The following is a 21,745-nucleotide window of genomic DNA, read 5'->3' on the forward strand; positions in this document are numbered from 1 at the left end:
TTATTTTATTATTTTATTTTATTATTTTATCATCTTATCTATCCTATCTTACCTTATCTTACTATTTTATTTTACTCTATTTTATTCTATTTTTGTTTTAATATTTATTTCATTCCATATTTTATGTGTTTTTATTCTATTCCGTTTCATTTTTTTATTATTTTTCGTATTATATTTCGTTTCAATTTTTTAATTATTTTATTTTATTCTGTATTTCATTTTATTATTTTTACTTTATTCATTTTATTTTATTCTATGTTATTGCATTGTATTATATTGTATTGTATTGTATTCTATTCTATCATATTCTATTATTCTATTCTATTATACTATACTATATTATATTATTATTTTATTCACAAAAAAACAGTAATACAACGCAAACGAGACTGATATGCTGGATTTTGTATCACAATGCCACAAGTTGAACACTTCCCAAAGCGTCTAGGACTGTGTGATGTATTTCCGTATGATGTGCGCAGATTCAAGTACGGTGGCCTTTTGCAACTGACAGATCGTGATTTTGTCAATGTTTCTTGTTTTCAAATACTGGCTGATTACCACTGGGACCACCTGTACTGATTTATGCCAGAGTCGTTGTAGTTCAATTTTTAGATTTTAAGATCCTGATATTGGCTAAGGTTTTCTTTTTATTATTATATTATATTATATTATGTATTATGTATTATATATTATTATATATTATTATATATTATATATTATATATTATATATTATATATTATATATTATATATTATATATTATTATATATTATATATTATATATTATTATATATTATATATTATTATATATTATATATTATATATTATATATTATATATTATATATTATATATTATATATTATATATTATATATTATATATTATATATTATATATTATATATTATATATTATATATTATATATTATATATTATATATTATATATTATATATTATATATTATATATTATATATTATATATTATATATTATATATTATATATTATATATTATATATTATATATTATATTACATTACATTATATTAGTTATAGTAGTTTTGTTTGCTCATTTTTGACCACTGTTTCGGGCTTATGATCCCACCAGTTCTTTGCCTGACCGCAAAGATAGAAACATAGAAACATAGAAGACTGACGGCAGAAAAAGACCTCATGGTCCATCTAGTCTGCCCTTATACTATTTCCTGTATTTTATCTTACAATGGATATATGTTTATCCCAGGCATGTTTAAATTCAGTTACTGTGGATTTATCTACCACGTCTGCTGGAAGTTTGTTCCAAGGATCTACTACTCTTTCAGTGAAATAATATTTTCTCATGTTGCTTTTGATCTTTCCCCCAACTAACTTCCGATTGTGTCCCCTTATTCTTGTGTTTATTTTCCTATTATTATTATTATTATTATTATTATTATTATTATTATTATTTAATTAAATTTGTATGCCGCCCCTCTCCGTAGACTCGGGGCGGCTCACAACAATAGTGGCAAAACAATGTAATACAAATCTAATAATTTAAACTAAAAACCCATAATTTAAAAACATGCACACCATACATAAACAATATAGGCCTGGGGAAGTTATCTCAGTTCTCCCATGCCTGACGGCAGAGGTGGGTTTTAAGGAGTTTACGAAAGGCAAGGAGGGGGGGGCAATTCTAATCTCAGGGGGGAGCTGGTTCCAGAGGGTCGGGGCCGCCACAAAGAAGGCTCTTCCCCTGGGACTCGCCATACGACATTGTTTAGTTGACGGGACCCGGAGAAGGCCAACTCTGTGGGACCTAATTGGTCGTTGGGATTCATGTTGTTGTTGTTGTTGTTGTTGTTGTTGTTGTTATTATTATTATTATTATTATTATTATTATTATTATTATTATTATTATTCCGGAGCTTAAATCCCAGTCTAGGCTGCCCTTTTGGGGCACTTTTCAGCCCCAACTCAGCCTTGCTGCCCAGGGACTCTCCCTTCCCCCCCTTGGCCTCTCCCCCCCCCCGTTCCCCGGTGCCCTTGGCCCAATGCCCATCCTCCCTCTGGAGCCTCGGTTGTGCCTTCCCTCCCCGTTGTTTGCTTTGGCAAGCAAATCAGTTTCTGGGGAAGTGAAGCGCTGGCTGGGTCAGGTTGTGAAGACACTGCGTGACAAAGCCACACGCCCTGTTGCCGTCGGAGGGGAGCTTGCGCAAGGCCACACACCCGGCCCAAATTATGCTGAGAGAAGGGAAGGCTGGGCGTTGGTCCCTCTCCCGGGTCATTCGGTTCTCAAGAGATCAGAAGGGAACCTGCTCTTGTGCCTGGAGAGAGAGGTTCTCGGGTCACGGGTTAGATAGAGGGGCCTTTGAGGTCATTTAGTCCAACCCCTGCTCAGTGCAGGAGCTGCTGCAGTGTGTCTGATAGATAGACAGGGGTGGGCTGCTGCCTGGATTGGGGGGTAGAGAAAATGGAGCTTCACCCCAGAGCACCCAATTTGCACCGAAAGATGTTGAAAGAAAATGCAGGGCGTCCTCCTACCTGGTCACATGGCCAGCAAACCACACCCACAAAATAAGCCACACCCACAGCATGGCAGTAAAAATTTTGGTAGCCCTTCACTGCCGATAAGATGACTGTCCAGCTTTCCCATCAAAGTCCACGCAATTCATGGCTTAGGACCAGGTTACCTACAGGACCGTCTCCATCCTCACGGCCTTCTCCAAGTCCCATCAGTCAAGCAATGCCGTCTGGCGGGACCCAGGGGAAGGGCCTTTTCTGTGGTGGCTCCAACCCTCTGGAACCAACTCCCCCCTGGAGATTCCTACTGCCTCCACTCTCCTGGCCTACCGGAAGGCTTTAAAAACTCACCTTTGCTGGCAGGCTTGGGGCCGTTGACCTTTAACAACTGCTCCCGAAGTCAGTACAATTGTGGTATGAATAAATATGTTTACATGGCTTTATTACTGGGTTTTTAAATCAATTTATAATTGGGCTTTAGAATTAATTTAATTTTGTATTTCCTCTACATGTTTGTGAGCCGCACTGAACCCGGAGAAGGGTGGAGTATAAGTCCAATAAATAAATAGTTTCAAGTTTTATTGGATTTATACGCCGCCCCTCTCCGAAAACTCGGGGCGGCTAACAGCAATCATAGACAATATACAATAATAATCCAATACTAAAAGCAAATTAAAACCCCTTAATATAGAAAATCAAACACACATACCATGCATACCATTGTAACGGCCTAGGGGGAGAAGAAATCTTAATTCCCCCATGCCTGGCGGCAGAGGTGGGTTTTAAGTAGTTTACGAAAGGCAAGGAGGGTGGGGGCAATTCTGATCTCTGGGGGGAGTTGGTTCCAGAGGGCTGGGGCCGCCACAGAGAAGGCTCTTCCCCTGGGTCCCGCCAAGCGACATTGTTTAGTTGACGGGACCCGGAGAAGGCCCACTCTGTGGGACCTAACTGGTCGCTGGGATTCGTGCGGCAAATAAATAAATAAATAAATAAATAAATAAATTAATTAATTAATTAACAGAGTTGGAAGGGGCCTCCAAGAGGCCTTCTAGTCTAACCCTCTACTCAAGGAGGAGACCTTATATCAGAATAGCTTTCAAGTCTTTGTTTAAAACCCTCCAGTGATGGAGCACCAACAATGTCTGAAGGTGACTTCTGTTCTACTGGTTGATTGTTCTCACTGTTAGGAAATATTCCTCCTTGCTTCTTTCCTTGATTAGTTTCCATCCATTGCTTCTTCTCCTGCCTTTGGGTGCTTTGCAGAATAGGTTGACTCCTCCTCTTCTATGGCAGCCCCTCAAATATGGGAAGATTGCTTTCATGTCATCCCTAGTCCTTCTTTCTTTAGGGGACGTGACACAAAAACATGTGATGAACGGTTGCAGGAACTGGGCCTGGCTGGACTATTGAAGAGAAGGACCAGGGGAGACACAATAGCATCTTCCGATATTTGAGGGGCTGCCCCAGAGAGGAGGAAGGGGGTCAGGCTATTCTCCAAAGCACCCGAAGGCCAGAGAAGGAAGAATGGATGGAAACTGACCAAGGAGAGATTTAACCTGGAAATAAGGAGGAATTTTCTGACAGTGACAGCAATCAACGGATGGAACAGATGTTGCCTTCGGAAGTTGCGAGAGTTTCATCACTGGAAGCTTTCAAGAAAGAGACTGGACTGACATCAGTCAGAAATGGTGTTGGGTCTCCTGCCTGGGTGGTGGGCTGGACTAGATGACCTCCAAGGTCCCTTCTAATCCTGTTAATTTGTTATTATTCCGTTATTCATAAATTGTGGGAGCTTCATCACTAGATGTTTTCAATATTATTATTATTATTATTATTATTATTATTATTATTGAAAACATCTAATGATGAAGCTCCCACAATTTATGAATAATAATAATAACAACAACAACAACAACTATTATTATTATTATTATTATTATTATTATTATTATTATTATTTAGATTTGTATGCCGCCCCTCTCCGAGGACTCGGGGCGGCTCACAACAGCAATAACAATACAATACAATACAAATCTAATATTAAGAAAAACAAGTTAAAACTCATTATTACTAAAAACAATCAATGCTACACAATCACACCACACTCAAATGCTACAAGTCAGAAGGGGGGGATTAGTCCCCCCATGCCTGACAACATAAATGGGTCTTCAACATCTTGTGGAAGGCGAGGAGGGTGTGGGCAATTAGAATCTCTGGGGAGAGTTGATTATTATTATTATTATTTATTAGATTTGTATGCCGCCCCTCTCCGAAGATTCGGGGCGGCTCACAACAGTAATACAAAAACAAGATAACAGTGAGACAAATCTAATATTAAAATAAAACATATCTAAAACCCCAACAATTTTAAACCATACAACACATACATACCAAACATAAAATATAAAAGCCCGCGGGAGGATGTCTCAGTTCCCCCATGCCTGGCGATAAAGGTGGATCTTGAGTAATTTGCGAAAGACAAGGAGGGTGCGGGCCGTTCTAATCTCCGGGGGGAGTTGATTCCAGAGGGCCGGGGCCGCCACAGAGAAGGCTCTTCCCCTGGGGCTCGCCAAACGACATTGTTTGGTCGACGGGACCCAGAGAAGGCCAAATTTGTGGGACCTTATCGGTTGCTGGGATTTGTGCGGTAGAAGGCGGTTCCGCATGTATTCTGGTCCAATGCCATGTAGGGCTTTTTAGGTTATTGCCAACACTTTGAATTGTGTCCAGAAACTGATCGGCAGCGAGTGCAAGCCGCGGAGTGTTGACGAGACATGGGCGTATCTGGGAAGGCCCATGATTGCTCGACCGGCCGCATTCTGCATGTTCTGAAGTTTCCAAACACTTTTCAAAGGTAGCCCCATGTAGAGAGGGTTGCAGTAGTCGAGCCTTGAGGTGATGAGGGCATGAGTGACTGTGAGCAGTGACTCCTGGTCCAAATAGGGCTGCAATTAGTGCACCAGGCAAACCTGGGCAAACGTCCCCCCTCGCCACAGCTGAAAGATGTTTCTCTAATGTTAGTTGTGGATCGAGAAGGATGCCCAAGTTGCGAACCCTCTCTGAGGGGGTCAATAATTCCCCCCCCGGGTAATGGACAGACAGATGGAATTGTCCTTGGGAGGCAAGACCCACAGCCACTCCGTCTTATCAGGGTTGAGTTTGAGTCTGTTGACACCCATCCAGACCCTAACAGCCTCCAGGCACCGGCACATCACTTCCACTGCTTCGCCGACTAGACATGGGGTGGAGATATACAACTGGGTATCATCTGTGTACTGATGATACCTCACCCCATGCCCTTGGATGATCTCACCCAGCGGTTTCATGTACATATTAAATAGTAGGGGGGAGAGGACCGACCCAAGGAACTCCACAAGGGGTTGATCACTGACCCCCCACTAACACTGACGGCGATCAGCCAGAGAGGAAGGAGGAGAACCACTGAAGGACAGTGCCTCCCACTCCCAACCCCTCCAGCTGGCACAGAAGGATACCATAGTCGATGGTATCGAAAGCCGCTGAGAGGTCAAGAAGCACCAGGACAGAGGATAAATCCCTGTCCTGGGCCCACCAGAGATCATCCATCAATGCGACCAAAGCAGTTTCCATGCTGTAGCCTGACTTGAATCCAGACTGTTGAGGGCCTAGATAATCGGCTTCGTCCAAGGACCGCTGGAGCTGGAGCGCCAACACCTTCTCAACAACCTTCCCCATAAAGGGAAGGTTGGAGACTGGACGGTAGTTGTTAAGTACGGTTGGGTCCAGGGAAGGCTTCTTGAGGAGAGGGTGCACGAGTACCTCCTTGTAGGGAGCCGGGAAGGACCCCCCCTCAAAGAAGTGTTGACAATCTCCTGGACCCACTTCAAGAAGTGACCAATCTGCCATCTGTCAGAAGTGGTGCAAGGTCCCCTATTTGGGCCAGGGGTTGGACTTGATGACCTCCAAGGTCCTTTCCTTCCAACTCTGTTCATCTGTTTTCATTAAACTAGACCTACAAGAGGACAGAGCCTCACTTGCATAACAGGAAGAGAAGTAAATTTAGAAAGAACCCACCCTCGGTTATCAGACTGTACAAAAGCGACCGAGGGCGATTTGTCCTTCCAGATCTGCAAGATTTCTGTGATTGTAGCCTGACAATAGAAGGGGAATCGGCTCCTTTTGTTTCCCGACTTGTTCTGCCTGGGAAAGCTGACCCAGCCTCTTTCGTTTCAAAGGCACAAGTTTTCAACGGTCTCTGTGACAAACCCTTTATTCGGGAAGGAGACAAAAAGGCCAGCTTAACCAATGGGGCGAAATGGCCCTGTAATGAGAGGAGGGAAGGAATGGGGGAGCTCTCCGCTCCTCTCCTTCGAGGGAACCTTTTAATTCTGTGCCCTTGGTCACTTCAACTCAGGGTCTTCAGGAAGAGAAGCCTGCTGGCTTTATACCCCATATTTATAAACCTTTATTTATAAAACTTTACTTTATGCTCCATATTAATAAAACTTCACTTTATACATATTTATAAAACTTCACTTCATATTTATAAAACTTGGGAAAAGGGGAGGAAAAGGAGGAAAGAAGGAAGGAAGGAAGGAGAAAGGGAGGGAGGAAAGAAGGAGGGAAGGACAGGAAGGAAGGAAGGAGAAGGGGAAGGAGGGAGGGAAGGGAAAGGAATGGAAGGTAGGGAAGGAGGGAGGGAGGAAGGAGAAGGGGAGGGAGGAGAGAAGGAGGGAAGGACAGGAAAGAAGGGAGAGAGGGAGGAAGGAAAGAAGGAAGAGAAGAGAAGAAGGGAGGAAGGAAGGAAGGAAGGGAAAAAGGAAGGAAGGGAAAAAGGAAGGAAGGAAGGAGAAAGGGAGGGAGAAAAGAAGGAGGGAAGGACAGGAAGGAGGGAAAGAAGGAGAAGGGGAAGGAAGGAGGGAGGAAGGAAGGAAGGAGAAGGGGAGGGAGGAAAGAAGGAGGGAAGGACAGGAAGGAAGGAGAAGGGGAAGGAAGGAGGGAAGGGAAAGGAAGGAAGGAGAAGGGGAGGGAGGAAAGAAGGAGGGAAGGACAGGAAGGAAGGGAGAGAGGGAGGGAGGAAAGAAGGAAGAGAAGAGAAGAAGGGAGGAAGGAAGGAAGGAAGGGAAAAAGGAAGGAAGGAAGGAAGGAAGGAAGCAAGGAAGGCCTCCAATGTCCCTTCCAACTCAATATTTTCACAATGATTTTTCTTAGCTGGGACTGAACCTTGGAATATCTCAGCCAGAATATATGTCCATGTCCCTCTGACCATGTGCAGAGTGCCTTCTAACTGAGCCCTAATGTTGACAGTTAACTTTCAACCCAAGAAGTAAAACAGACTTGAAAAACTGAGCCGTGAAAACTAAAACGACAGGTAATCCTCGATTTACGACCACCGTTGAGCCCAAAATTTATAACCGATTGTATAAATCTGGGCTATTTTGCCTGCAGCCGGGACCTGGGATTTGCAATATGAAATTTGAACTATCTCCATTTCAAAATATTTTGTGAACTTGAAATTATCGTTTGGAGCGAGAAGAGTTTTTCCTCACTCAGCAACGTAAATTTGGGGCTCAAATTCAATCGGCGGTCGGGGACTACCTGTATTAAGTCTAAATGCTATATTGCTATTGCTCTGAAGTAAGATTAAAAACTACAGCTTGAGGAAGAACAAATTACCTGCCTGCCCTTAACTACTCCCTCTGTCTGTCTCCGGATGCAATTAAAGGTGTTGGTTATTACCTTTAAAGCCCTAAATGGCTCCGGGCCAGACTGCCTTCTGCCTCCTACCTCTCAGCACCCAATAAGGGCCCACAGGGTCAGCCTTCTCCGGGTTCCGACCACCATACAATGTGTGATAGCAGGGCTGCAGGGAAGGGCCTTCTCTGTGGTGGCTCCGACCCTTTGGAATCAACTTTCTCCAGATATCTGTACCCTCCCCTGCCTACCTGTCTTCCAGAAAGCCATTAAGACCTGGCTTTTCCAGCACGCATGGGACTAAGGAATGACTGAGTGTATGCATGGCTTTTTAAGGGTTATTTATGTGATTTTTATGCTATTTGCTGTTTTCTATTGTTGTTACGTTTTTATATTGCTTTTTAGTTGCTGTGATTGTTGTGAGAAGCCAAGAGTCCTGTTGGAGTTGGGCGGCATATAAATATCAGTAGATAGATAGACAGACAGACAGAATAGGTAGATGATAGATGGATTAGATAGATAGATAGATAGATAGATAGATAGATAGATAGATAGATAGATAGATAGATAGATAGATAGATAGATAGATACAGTATGTAGATATAGATATATAAAGAGAGATATGTAGGTAGATAGGTTGGTAGGTAGATAGATACAGTATATAGATATAGAGAGAAAGAGAGATATGTAGGTAGGTAGGTAGGTAGATAGATACAGTATATAGATATAGATATATAGAGAAAGAGAGATATGTAGATAGATAGATAGATAGATAGATAGATAGATAGATAGAGTATATAGATATAGATATATAGAGAAAGAGATATGTAGGTAGGTAGGTAGGTAGATAGATAGAGTATATAGATATAGATATATAGAGAAAGAGATATGTAGGTAGGTAGATAGATACAGTATATAGATATAGATATATAGAGAAAGAGAGATATGTAGGTAGGTAGGTAGGTAGGTAGATAGATACAGTATATAGATATAGATATATAGAGAAAGAGAGATAGGTAGGTAGGTAGGTAGGTAGGTAGATAGATAGATAGATTAGATAGATAGATAGATAGATAGATAGATAGATAGATAGAGATAGATAGATAGATAGATAGATAGATAGATAGATAGATAGATACAGTATATAGATATAGATATATAGAGAAAGAGATATGTAGGTAGGTAGGTAGGTAGGTAGGTAGATACAGTATATAGATATAGATATATAGAGAAAGAGAGATAGGTAGGTAGGTAGATAGATACAGTATATAGATATATAGAGAAAGAGAGATATGTAGGTAGGTAGGTAGGTAGGTAGAAACAGTATATAATAGATATATAGAGAAAGAGAGATAGGTATGTAGGTAGATAGGTAGGTAGATAGATACAGTATATAGATATAGATATATAGAGAAAGAGATATATGTAGGTAGATAGATACAGTATATAGATATAGATATATAGAGAAAGAGAGATATGTAGGTAGGTAGGCAGGTAGCTAGATAAATAAATAAATAGATACAGTATATAGATATAGAGAGAAAGCGAGGTAGGTAGGTAGGTAGGTAGGTAGGTAGATAGATAGATAGATAGATAGATAGATAGATAGATAGATAGTGCAGCAGCAGCCAAAAAAGCCAATGCAATCCTAAATTTCATGAATAGAGAGATACAATCAAGGACTAGGGAGGTTACTAATATCACTCCCGAAAGCCTTAGTAAGGCCACACCTAGAGTACTGCATCCAGTTTTGGTCAACACACTACAAAAATGACATTGAAACTCTAGAGAAAGTGCAGAGGAGAGCCACCAGGATGATTTGGGCACTGGAGGCTAAAACAAGATGAAGAACGGTTGCAGGAACTGGGCTTGGCTGGTCTAGGGACGAGAAGGACCAGGGGAGACAGGAGAGCACCTTCCAATATTTGAGGGGCTGCCCCAGAGAGGTGGAAGGGGGTCAAGCTATTCTCCAAAGCACCCAAAGGCCAGACAAGAAGCAATGGATGGAAACTAATTAGGAGAGAAACCACCTGGAGATAAGGAGGAATTTCCTGACAATGAAAACCATCAACCCATGGAACAGAAGTTGCCCTCAGAAGTTGTGGGAGCTTCATCCCTGGAGGCTTTCAAGAAGAGACTGTCAGAAATGGTGTGGGGTCTCCTGCTTCGGGGGGTTGGACTAGATGACCTACAAGGTCCCTTCCAACTCTAATAATAATCTAATCTAATTTAATCAATAGTAAGCTATGTTACGGAAAGCATTTAAAATTCATATCCTCAATACTTCAAAACATACGGCTTCTCTTAGGGCCCTGGCACAGATTCTGGTTTTCCAAGCTCTTTTTTTTTTAATTTGACACCTTAAGGACTAGCAGCTTGATTCGAGACCAGAGATAAAACTCAAGTTCTTATCGCCCGCAGGTTCGACATTTCTGCTGCTTTTTAGCGGCATAATTACAGGCACAATCAGGTGTAATTACCGGAGGGTAACCTGCCACCTGTCGATCCGGTGGACGCGGCCGTTGTTACTCACCGCCACTGGATGGCTGGAACAGGAGAACATTTTCTTCATGGTGGCTGCTTCCTTCGAGGATCTCGCTCTGGCTGGAGGCACACGGACGGGTGGGTCAGTCCATCTCTGGAGAAAGGAGAGGTTCTCCCAGGTGAGGAGGAACTCGGGACCGGTCAGAGCGCATCTCCGGCGCTGCAGCCGTTCGGAGATCCCGATCCGTGTGGCTGGGAGGGCGCGCTTGAGCTGCCTGAGGGCCTCGGCTGGGAGCTGCCTGGTCCTGCCAGGTGCGCCTCCCGCACACCTGTTTCCTTACTCAGCCAGGCCCCGACATGCCCCAGAGACGCTCTTCTCGGTTAATCTCTCTCGTCGCCTCACTTGAAAGCGAACGTCTTCGGACCCACCCTCCTCCTCCTCCTCTTTCGGCTCTCTCCTCCTGTAAGTAACCATCAATGGGACCCAAGAGAAAAAGTCACGATTCATAGCTGCAGCTCTGCAAATCCTCCATCCCAGATGCGGGGAAAGACCAGGACAAGATTTGCAAAGGTTCTTGCAGTGCAATAATTAACTCTCGGGCTATCTATCTATCCATCCATCCATCCATCTATCTCCTACCTACCTACCTACATACCTATCTATCTTTCATCTGTCTGGCTGTCTATCTATCTATTGCTATCTATCTACCAATTTCATGTCTGTCTGTCTGTCCGTCTGTCTTATTGCTATCAATCTATCTTTCTGTCTGTCTGTCTGTCTGTCTATCTATCTATCTATCTATCTATCTATCTATCTATCTATCTATCTATCTATCTATCATCTATCTATCTATCTATCTATCTATCTATCTATCTATCTATCTACCTACCTACCTACATATCTCTATCTTTCTATCTATCTATCTATCTATCTATCATCTATCTATCTATCTACCTACCTACCTACCTACCTCTATCTTTCTATCTATCTATCTATCTATCTATCTATCTATCTATCTATCCATCCATCCATCCAGAACCACCTTCTACCGCACGAATCCCAGCGGCCGATGAGGTCCCACAGAGTTGGCCTTCTCCAGGTCCCGTCAACCAAACAATGTCGTTTGGCAGGCCCCAGGGGAAGAGCCTTCTCTGTGGCAGCCCCGGCCCTCTGGAATCAACTCCCCCCAGAGATTAGAACGGCCCCCACCCTCCTTGTCTTTCGCAAATTACCCAAGATCCACCTTTATCGCCAGGCATGGGGGAACTGAGATATCCTCCCCCAGGCTTTTATATTTTGTTTGGTATGTATGTGTTGTATGGTTTTAAATTGTTGGGGTTTTAGATATGTTTTATTTTAATATTAGATTTGTTTCACTGTTATATTGTTCCTATTACTGTTGTGAGCCGCCCCGAGTCTTCGGAGTGGGGCGGCATACAAATCTAATAAATAATAATAATAATAATAATAATAATAATAATAATATAATAATAATAATATACCTATCTATCTATCTATCTATCTATCTATCTATCTATATTCGGAGTGGGGCGGCATACAAATCTAATAAATAATAATAATAATAATAATAATAATAATAATCTATCTATCTATCTATCTATCTACCTACCTACCTACCTACCTACCTACCTACCTATATCTTTCATCTGTCTGTCTGCCTTCCTGTCTCTCTGTCTGTCTGTCTATCATCTATCTAGCAGAATATAGTAGGAAGGGACCTTGGGGGTTTTCTAGTTCATTGTCCCACTTGGCTCTTGGAATTCTTCAGGGATTTTTTTTTGCTTCTGTTGCCTTGCAGAAAAGAAAAGTTAAGAAACATTGAGAAAAATACCTGGGATACACCTGGATCAGGGGCTGCTCAAAGCCATTCCGGAGACGCCTGCTCCTGGATCTTCAAAAAACCTGCTCCGGGAATCCCATCCCCAGATGTTTAGGGGGCCTCGGAATGCACTTCAGGATCTATTGATCAGAATAGAGCTGGAAGGGATCTTGGAGGTCTTCTATTCCAACCCCGTGTTCAAGCAGGAAACCCTACAGCATTCCAGACAAATACCTGTCTAATCTCTTGTGATGGAGCACCCACAACTTCTGGTGGCAAGCAGTTCCACCGGTTAATTGTCCTCTCTGTTAGGAAATTGCTCCTTCATTTCAGGTTGCTTCTCTCCTGGATTAATCTCCATCCATTGTTTCTTGTTCAGCCTTCTGGCGCTTTGGAGAATAATTTGACCCCCCTTTTGTTTGTGGCTGCCCCTCAAACACTGGAATATTGCTTCTGTCTCCAATCTTCGCTTTCATCTGGCTTTTTAAGGAGATGTCTGATCTCTGCTGTTGCTGCTTTGCTTGACACACAAAGACACACACACACACCATTGCGGTCCTGTTTCCAAGTGTCGGATGCAGCTCCTCTGTTTGCCGGCCAATGCTAGAGGACCGGAAGCCGATACTCCTTTGTGCAATCCATGAATAATTTTTTTTTCCTGCAGGCAGTTTCGGGCAACTCTTTCTTTGGCCTCTGAGATTTCTTAAGGCCTCTGACACCACTCTCCCCTTAAGGTCTAGAAACTTGATTTTAGAAAACCAAAAGCCGGTCTGAATTCTGCACGTACCGTCTCCAGACTGGAATGCGTATGTTACAAGAAGATCTTTGCCAGAGGCAATTGAGATTTTCTGAAGAAGGAAACGGAATAACAGTGTTGGAAGGGATCTTGGGGGTCATCTAGTCCAACCCCATGCTCAAGCGGGAGATCCTAGACCAGTGATGGCAAACCTTTTTTGATTCGTGTGCCAAAAGGGGGCATGTGTCAAAAGGGGGCACATCTCGGACATCAACACCCTTGAAAACATCCAAAGATACTTCACCAGAAGAGCCCTTCACTCCTCCACTTGAAACAGAATACCCTACGAAAGCAGACTATCAATCCTAGGTCTAGAAAGCTTAGAACTACGACGCCTAAAACACGATCTAAGTATTGCCCACAAGATCATACGCTGCAACGTCCTGCCTGTCAATGGCTACTTCAGCTTCAACCACAGCAACACAAGAGCACGCAACAAATTCAAACTTAATATTAATCGCTCCAAGCTTGACTGTAAAAAAATATGACTTCAGCAATCGAGTTGTCGAAGCGTGGAACTCATTACCGGACTCAGTAGTGTCAACCCCTAACCCCCAACATTTATCCCTTAGACTATCCACGATTGACCTCTTCTGGTTCCTAAGAGGTCAGTAAGGGGCGTACATAAGTGCACTAGTGTGCCTTCCGTCCCCTGTCCAATTGTCTTTCCTTTATCTCATATCTCATATCTCTTTTCTTCCTTTCATATATCTTCTCCTCTATTTTTATATCTTCTGGTTATATATAATACTTCATGTCTATTCTCTTCAATATGTATTGTGTATTGGACTAACTAACTAACTAACTAACTAACTAACTAACTAAATAAATAAATAAATAAATAAATAAATAAATAAATAAATAAATAAATAAGGGTGTGCTAGCATATGTGTACATGTGCACAACCCTTTCCCCACACAAACATGTGTACTCTCCCACTGCCCAAACACAGGCCTTTTCTGAAGCCTGGTAGGTGAAAAAAATGCCCAAACAGGCAACCGGAAGTTCGGGGTAATGCACTTCCTGTTTGTCCATTGTGCTGTTTTTTGGCACTCTGGGGCTTCAGGAAGCTTCCTTGAACCCTCCAGAATTCAACAAACAGCACAACAACAAACTGGAAGTTCCTTTCTCCAAGCTTCTGGTTTGTCCTTTGGGGTTTGTTTGTTTTTTGCCTCCGGGGCTTCAGGGAAGCTTCCCTGAAGCGTCCAGGGGACAAAATGGCCTTTCCCAAACATGCACGCTGGAGCTGAAACATGGCAAAGTCGTGCCTGCCCTGTGATATGGCTCCGTGTGCCACCTGTGGCACGTGTGCCATAGATTCACCATCACAATCCTATACCATCCTGGACAAGTAGCAACGGCGAAAGAGATCTCGGAGTCTTGGTGGATAATCAACTAAACATGAGCCAACAATGTGCAGCAGCAGCCAAAAAAGCCAATACAATCCTAAGCTGCATCAACAGGGGAATACACTCCAAGACCAGGGAAGTCTTCATAACACTCTACTACGCCCTGGTCAGACCACACCTGGAGTACTGTGTTCAGTTCTGGTCACCACACTTCAAAAAAGACATTGAAACTCTGGAGAAGGTGCAGAAAAGAGCAACCAAAATGATCAGGGGTCTAGAAACCAAGACTTACGAAGAGAGACTGTGGGAACTGGGCATGGATAGCCTAGAGAAAAGGAGGGCCAGAGCGGACATGATAGCAGTCTACAGGTATACGAGGGGTTGCCACAGAGAGGAGGGGATCACTTTATTCTCCAGGGCACCGGAGGGCCGGACGAGGAACAACGGCTGGAAGCTGACCAAGGAGAGATTCAACCTGGAAATAAGGAAGAACTTCCTGACGGTCAGAATGATCAACCAGTGGAACAACCTACCAGTGGACGTTGTGAACTCCAATACTCTGGACATTTTTAAGAGGAAATTGGACTGCCATTTGGCTGGGATGCTATAGGGTTCCTGCTTAGGCAGGGGGTTGGACTTGATGACCCGCATGGTCCCTTCCAACTCTAACAATAAATAAATAAATAAATAAATAAATAAATAAATACATACATAAATACATAAATACATAAATAAATACGTACATGCATACATACATACATACATACATACATACATACATACATACATACATAAACAAACAAACAAACAAACAAACAAACAAACAAACTTCTATCCAGTCTCTTCTTACAAGCTCCCAGTGATGGAGCACCCACCACTTCTGGTGGCAAACTGTTCCACTGGTTAATTGTTAGGAAAGTTCTCCTTCATTCCAGGTTGCTTCTCTCCTTGATTAGTTTCCATCCATTGTTTCTTCTCTTATCTTCTGGTGCTTTGGAAAATAAGTCAACCTCCCTCTTCTTTATGGCAACCCTTCAAATACTGGAATGCTGCTATTATGTGTCCCCCCCCCTCCCGGCTCCCCTTATTCACCCCAGATTGGTTCTTCTTCCTTTATTTATTATTTTATTTATTTATTAATTAGATTTGTATGCCGCCCCTCTCCGCAGACTCGGGGCGGCTAACAGCAGTAAAAAAGACAAATATAACAAATCTAATATAAAAAGTAATTTTAAAAAACCCAATTTAAGAGACCAATCATACAAACAGACATACCATGCATTAATTTTATAAGCCTAGAGGGAAGGGAAAGTCTCAATTCCCCCATGCCTGATGACAGAGGTGGGTTTTAAGGAGCTTACAAAAGGCAAGGAGGGTGGGGGCAACCCTGATATCCGGGGGGAGTTGGTTCCAAAGGGTCGGGGCCGCCACAGAGAAGGCTCTTCCCCTGGGTCCCGCCAAATAACATTGTTTAGTTGACGGGACCCAGAGAAGGCCAACTCTGTGGGACCTAACCAGTCTCTGGGATTCGTGTGGCAGAAGACAGTCCCGTCTCTTAATTCCGTTGCAGATTCTGCTGGCCATCTTCTGCACCGAGAGTGCAGTTTTCATTCTACTTGTACGCCTGGCAGCTCCCTATGCCGGGTCTCTCACACAGAGCCAGGGGTGGGTTCTAATTTACCTAATTTACCTTTGGGTTCGCATGTACAGTGATCCCTCGATTTTCGCAATCTCGATCTTCGCGAAACACTATATCGCGATTTTTCCCACCCGATGACGTCACTCTCTTCCTTTCTCATCTTTCTTTCTCTCTCTCTTTCTCTATCTTGCTTCTTCCTCTCTCACACTCTCTTCCTCCCTCTCTCATCTCTTTCTTTCCTTCTCTCTCTTTCTCTATCTCTCCCTCTCTTGCTCTCGAGCGGCGGGCGGCGGGCAGGCGGGCGAGCGGCGGGCGGGCAGCAGCGAGGAGCTGAAGATCGGGGTTTCCCCTTTGCGTGGGCGGCGGGGAAGACCCAGGGAAGGTTTCTTCGGCCGTCCAGCAGCTGATCTGCTCGGGAGCGCCGCAGCAGCGAGGAGCCGAAGATCGGGGTTTCCCCTTTGCGTGGGCGGCGGGGAAACCCCAATCTTCGGCTCCTCGCTGCTGCGGCGCTGCCGAGCAGATCAGCTGCTGGGCGGCCGAAGAAACCTTCCCTGGGTCTTCCCCACCGCCCACGCAAACTCCACCATCTGCGCATGCGCGGCCATGGAAAAACGGCACTCATGCGCAGATGGTGTTTTTACTTCCGCACCACTATATCGCGAAAAATCGAGTATCGCGAGGGGTCTTGGAACGTAACCCTCGCGATACTCGAGGGATCACTGTACTGCACATTGCCATTTTTTATATTTTTTTTAAACAACCCTGAAAACAAAATGGCGACCACACGCACAGTGCCAGAAACTTGGCTCCTGCACTTGCTCAGCAGAAAAATAAATTAAGAGCCGGGGTGGCACAGTGGTTAAGAGTCCAACACTGCAGGCTACTTCAGCTAACTGCTAGCTGTAAATCAGCAGTTCAAATCTCACCACTGACTCAAGGTTGACTCAGCAAGAGGCTGACTGTAAACCGCTTAGAAAGGGTTGTAAAAGAAATACAGTATCTAAGTGAAGCAGCATATGTAAGATTCCACCAAGACCACTTGAATACAGCACTGGAATTATGTTTATTGGAAGTAACAAGAATACAACTAGGCAAATTCCTGAGGTAACTTTTCCAACCAACAGCTAACCAATGAGAGCCTGTTGTCAAGGCTTCTAACCAATGAACATTTAACCTGCTCAACTCACTGCTGCCCTCTACAGACGCCTGGGACATTACAGTATGTAAGTTTAAATGCTATTGCTATAAAAATAAATATTTATTTTATTTTATTTATTTATTTTGTCCAATACACAATGAGGGTTTTAGTGGGTATATATCTATATACACATAGTAAAATACATGATGAAGGTTATAGAGGAGATACTCATAGTAAAATATATCTAACAAATAATAGAAAAGAAGATATAATAAGAGAACATATCAATGAAAGAATAGAAGTAGAGATATAGGAATAGAAGAAAGGTATAGGAGATATAGGAAATACGGTACATTATTTTTTTAAAAAAATATTAATTTACTGTGTCTATTTTTTACCATTGTGAGCCTGCCCTGAGTCTGCGAGGAGAAGGGCGGCCTATAAATCGAAATAAATCAACAAATCAACAATAAATAATATAACATAAAATAAAAAAAAAATTAAATTAAATCAATTAAATAAAAATATAAAAATAAAATAAAATATAGATTTAAATTACAGGTATGTCTCAAAAGGAATCAGTCAAAACATTTCCCAGTCAGCTCTAAAAATGCTAAAACTGTGGATCGCTCCGCCATCTATTGGTTGAATTCAGTCATTGCAGCTACAAGTCACATCTTTTCACTCAAGCCAACAACAGTTAAAGTTTAGGGCAACTCCTGAACTTACTTAAAAGAATTAGAGGACTTTTATGTTTCTTCTGAGGTTGCACAGTATATTGGATTATGGTTAGATGCTTACAGGATAAACCACAATTGACTGGGTTCGTCGGTCCTGCGGATTACAATTTCCAAATGACACGAGTTGACTGACACTTCACATATCAACCTTATCTATTGATTGCAAATATAAAACGTACATTGGACGGAGCAGATACTGAAGCTAAAGCAACTTTTCCTGCACAGATATGGCTTTTGCCTCGTTGATGCCACTACATGTTATGGACTTTTTGTTTTAAATGTTTTTATTATTGTTGTTGTTGTTGTTGTTGTTGTTATTATTATTATTATTATTATTATTATTATTTATTGGATTTGTATGCCACCCCTCTCCGTAGACTCAGGACGGCATACAAATCCAATAACTTAACTTAAACTGTTTAAAATGATTTTGTTTTAATTTTTTTTGTTCCAAATGGAGCAGGTTTGGACTAGTGGTTAAGGCAGTAGGCCAATGATGGCGAACATTTTTAGTTCACGTGCCAAAAAGGGGGGGTGCGGAGGGGGCACGTGCATGTGTGTCCACATCCATAATTCCATGCGCCCATCCTCACGTATTTGTGGATGACAACCCCCTCCCCCCCCCCAAGCACACGATGTCACACCCATTTTTTGTTTTCCTCAGGCTTTCAGGGCCTTTTTAGGAGCCTGGGGTGGGCGAAAATGGCCTCCCTCCCCCATGAGGCCCTCTGGAGGCCAGAAATGGCCCATTTCCCAACTTGAAGAAATTGGCAAATAGGCCATTTCTGGCCTCCGGAGGGCCTCAGGGGGGGCATTTTCTAGGAGCCCGGGGAGGCCCGAGGCCCTCCAGAGGAAATAAATGGCCTATTTGCCAACTTCTTCAAGTTGGGAAACGGGCCATTTCTGGCCTCCGGGTGGAGGAGGCCTTTTTCCCTCCCCAGGCCCCTAGAAAAACTCTGGAGCCTAGAGAGAGCAGGGAAAAAACCCCCAAAACCAGAACTTCTGGTTCGACCGGAAGTTGGCAAATGGAACATTTCCAGCCTCTTGAGGACCTTAAGGTGGTGGTGAAGGCCGTTTTCACCCTTCCCAGGCTCCTAGAAAGGCTCCGTAGTTTGGAGAGAGTAAAAAACGGCCCTTCCTCACCCCTTATAAAGGCTGAAAAAGGTCTGTTTCCCAACTCCTAGTAAGCCCTGAAGGCCCAAAAATTAGCTGGCTGGTACGAACATGCACACCGGACCTGAGCTCGCTTGCCCACCGATATGGCTCTGGGTGTCACTTGTGGCAAGAATGCCATAGGTTCGCCGTCACGGCACTAGGCTATAAATCAGTGAGGTGGCTTCAAATGACTGGGTGACTTTGGGCCTTTTTGTGGTGCAGTGGTTAAGAGGGCGGTACTGCAAACTGATTCTGCTGACTGCTGGCTGTAGTTCAGCAGTTCAAATCTCACCACCGGCTCAAGGTTGACTCAGCCTTCCATCCTTCTGAGGTGTGTAAAATGGGGACCTAGATTGTTGGGGGCAATAGGCTGACTCGGTAAACTACTTAGAGAGGGCTGTAAAGCACTATGTAGCGGTATATCTGTCTTAAGTGCTATTGCTATTTCAGCCTCGCAGGATTGTGGTTCTGTGGAAAAGGAAATGGAAGATGTGTTGGATACTGCCTTGAGTTATTTGTACAAATAATAACAGTGGGCTATAAATAGATGAGTTGAGTTTAAAACTACATACAGTGGTACCTCTACCTAAGAACACCTCTACTTACAAAACTTTTCTGGATGAGAACTGGGTGTTCTTTTTTGCCTCTTCTCAAGGACCATAGAAGCCTCCGTGGGGCCTCTCTAGGAATCTCCTGGGAGAAAACATGGCCAGAAAAGGTGGGGAGAAGCCTCCGTGGGGCCTTTCTAGGAATCTCCTGAAGGAAACAGGGTTGGAAAAGGCGAGGAGAAGCCTCTGTGGGTCCTCTCTAGGAATCTCCTGGGAGGAAACCGGACCAGAAAAGGTGGGGAGAAGCCTCCGTGGGACCTCTCTCCTGGGAGGAAGCAGGGCCTCCACCTTCCCTGTGGTTTCCCCAATCGCACGCATTATTTGCTTTTACATTGATTCCTATGGGGAAAAAATTGCTTCTTCTTACAAACTTTTCTACTTAAGAACCTGGTCACAGAACAAATTAAGTTCGTAAGTAGAGATAATACTGTATTACGTACATTGGAACTGATCACTCTTTAGCAAGTAAAATGTGTTCTGGGGAATATCCCGAGGGACATGGGAAAGGAAATTTGATTACAAAAATACAAGTCGTCCTCAAGTTACGACAATTGAGCCCAACATGTACGTCACTAAGTGAAACACTGGGTTCACTTAACAGATGCCTCACTTAAGCACAGAAATTTTGGGCTCAATTTTGGTCATAAGTCGAAGACTATCTACATATGTATTCGCTAGAAAGGTCAGAAAATAAAGGAGTTTAGTGCTTAAAGTTTGAGCATCTTTTTCACAAGTAATGCTCATGGCACATCTGTTATTACTAACTGTGTGAGGAAGACAGCTGCTTTTTATCTGTCCTACCTCCCTCATCTTAAAAATTAATATATATTTTTTTAGGGATGGGTTTTTAGACCCGATACCCTTTGCCCGAGATTCTTTGCAAGCAAATTATCTTTTCATCACAAGCCTGTTACTTGTCCTCTAATACAGTGTTTTTCAACCAGTGTGCCGTGGCACACTAGTGTGCCGCGAGACATGGTCAGGTGTGCCGCGAAGGTCAGAGAGAGAAAGAAAACAAGAGAAAGAAAGAAAGAAAGAGAAAGAGAAAGAAAGAAAACAAGAGAAAAAGCAAGCAAGAGAGAAGAGAACAAGAGAGAAAGCAAGCAAGAGAAAGAAAGCAAGAGAGAAAGAAAGCAAGAGAGAGAGCAAGAAAGAAAGAAAGCAAGAGAGAGCAAGAAAGCAAGAGAGAGCAAGAAAGAAAGAAAGCAAGAGAAAGAAAGCAAGAGAGAAAGAGAGAAAGAAAGCAACAGAGAGAGGAAGAAAGAAAGCAAGAGAGCAAGAAAGAAAGAAAGCAAGAGAGAAAGAGAGAAAGAAAGCAACAGAGAGAGGAAGAAAGAAAGAAAGCAAGAGAGAGAGAGGGAGGGAAGGTGGGAAAAAGACATAGAGGGAGGTAGGGAGAGAATGAGCAAAAAAGAGGAAAGAAGGAAGAGAGAAAAAAAGAGGAAGGGAGAGAAAGAGGGAGAGGAAATAGAGCGAAAGGGAGGAAGAGAGAGAATTTTTTTGTCCAAGCTTTTTTTAGCCCCCCCCCCCCACTGTGCCCCATGGTTTTGTAAATGTAAAAAATGTGCCGCGGCTCAAAAAAGGTTGAAAATCACTGCTCTAATATTATCTCTGCATTTGGGAATTTCACTTGACCACAAAGACCTTTAGGTGTAGATTTTTTCGTTCTAGAGTAAGCCAAAAACTATGACGTGAGAAAAAAATGAAGATGGGAAAGTATGTTAGATTCCACTCGGCTCCCCCAAAATGATGTTGTTGCCCTAAATGGAAATCAGTGTGCAGAAGGAAAATTACCTGGGTTTGCCGGTCATCCTTATAATC

The 21,745-nt window shown here is 43.1% G+C and overlaps 2 protein-coding genes across 2 annotated transcripts in view; one reads left to right on the plus strand and one right to left on the minus strand.

Annotated features, from left to right (window-relative positions):
• Nucleotides 1-10,772, minus strand: part of ANKRD35 (ankyrin repeat domain 35) — an 81,192-nt gene extending 70,420 nt beyond the window's left edge. Inside the window, exon 1 of the mRNA XM_070766554.1 lies at nt 10,708-10,772. Within this exon, the coding sequence (XP_070622655.1) occupies nt 10,708-10,746 (39 nt within the window). The 5' untranslated portion in view covers nt 10,747-10,772. The remainder of the gene's footprint in view (nt 1-10,707) is intronic.
• The window catches only part of FRMD8 (FERM domain containing 8), a 543,310-nt gene that overhangs the window by 71,557 nt on the left and 450,008 nt on the right, over nt 1-21,745 (plus strand). The window lies entirely within an intron of this gene.

The sequence above is a fragment of the Erythrolamprus reginae genome, chromosome 13 (assembly GCF_031021105.1).
Source record: "Erythrolamprus reginae isolate rEryReg1 chromosome 13, rEryReg1.hap1, whole genome shotgun sequence".
NCBI classification, from domain to species: domain Eukaryota; kingdom Metazoa; phylum Chordata; class Lepidosauria; order Squamata; family Dipsadidae; genus Erythrolamprus; species Erythrolamprus reginae.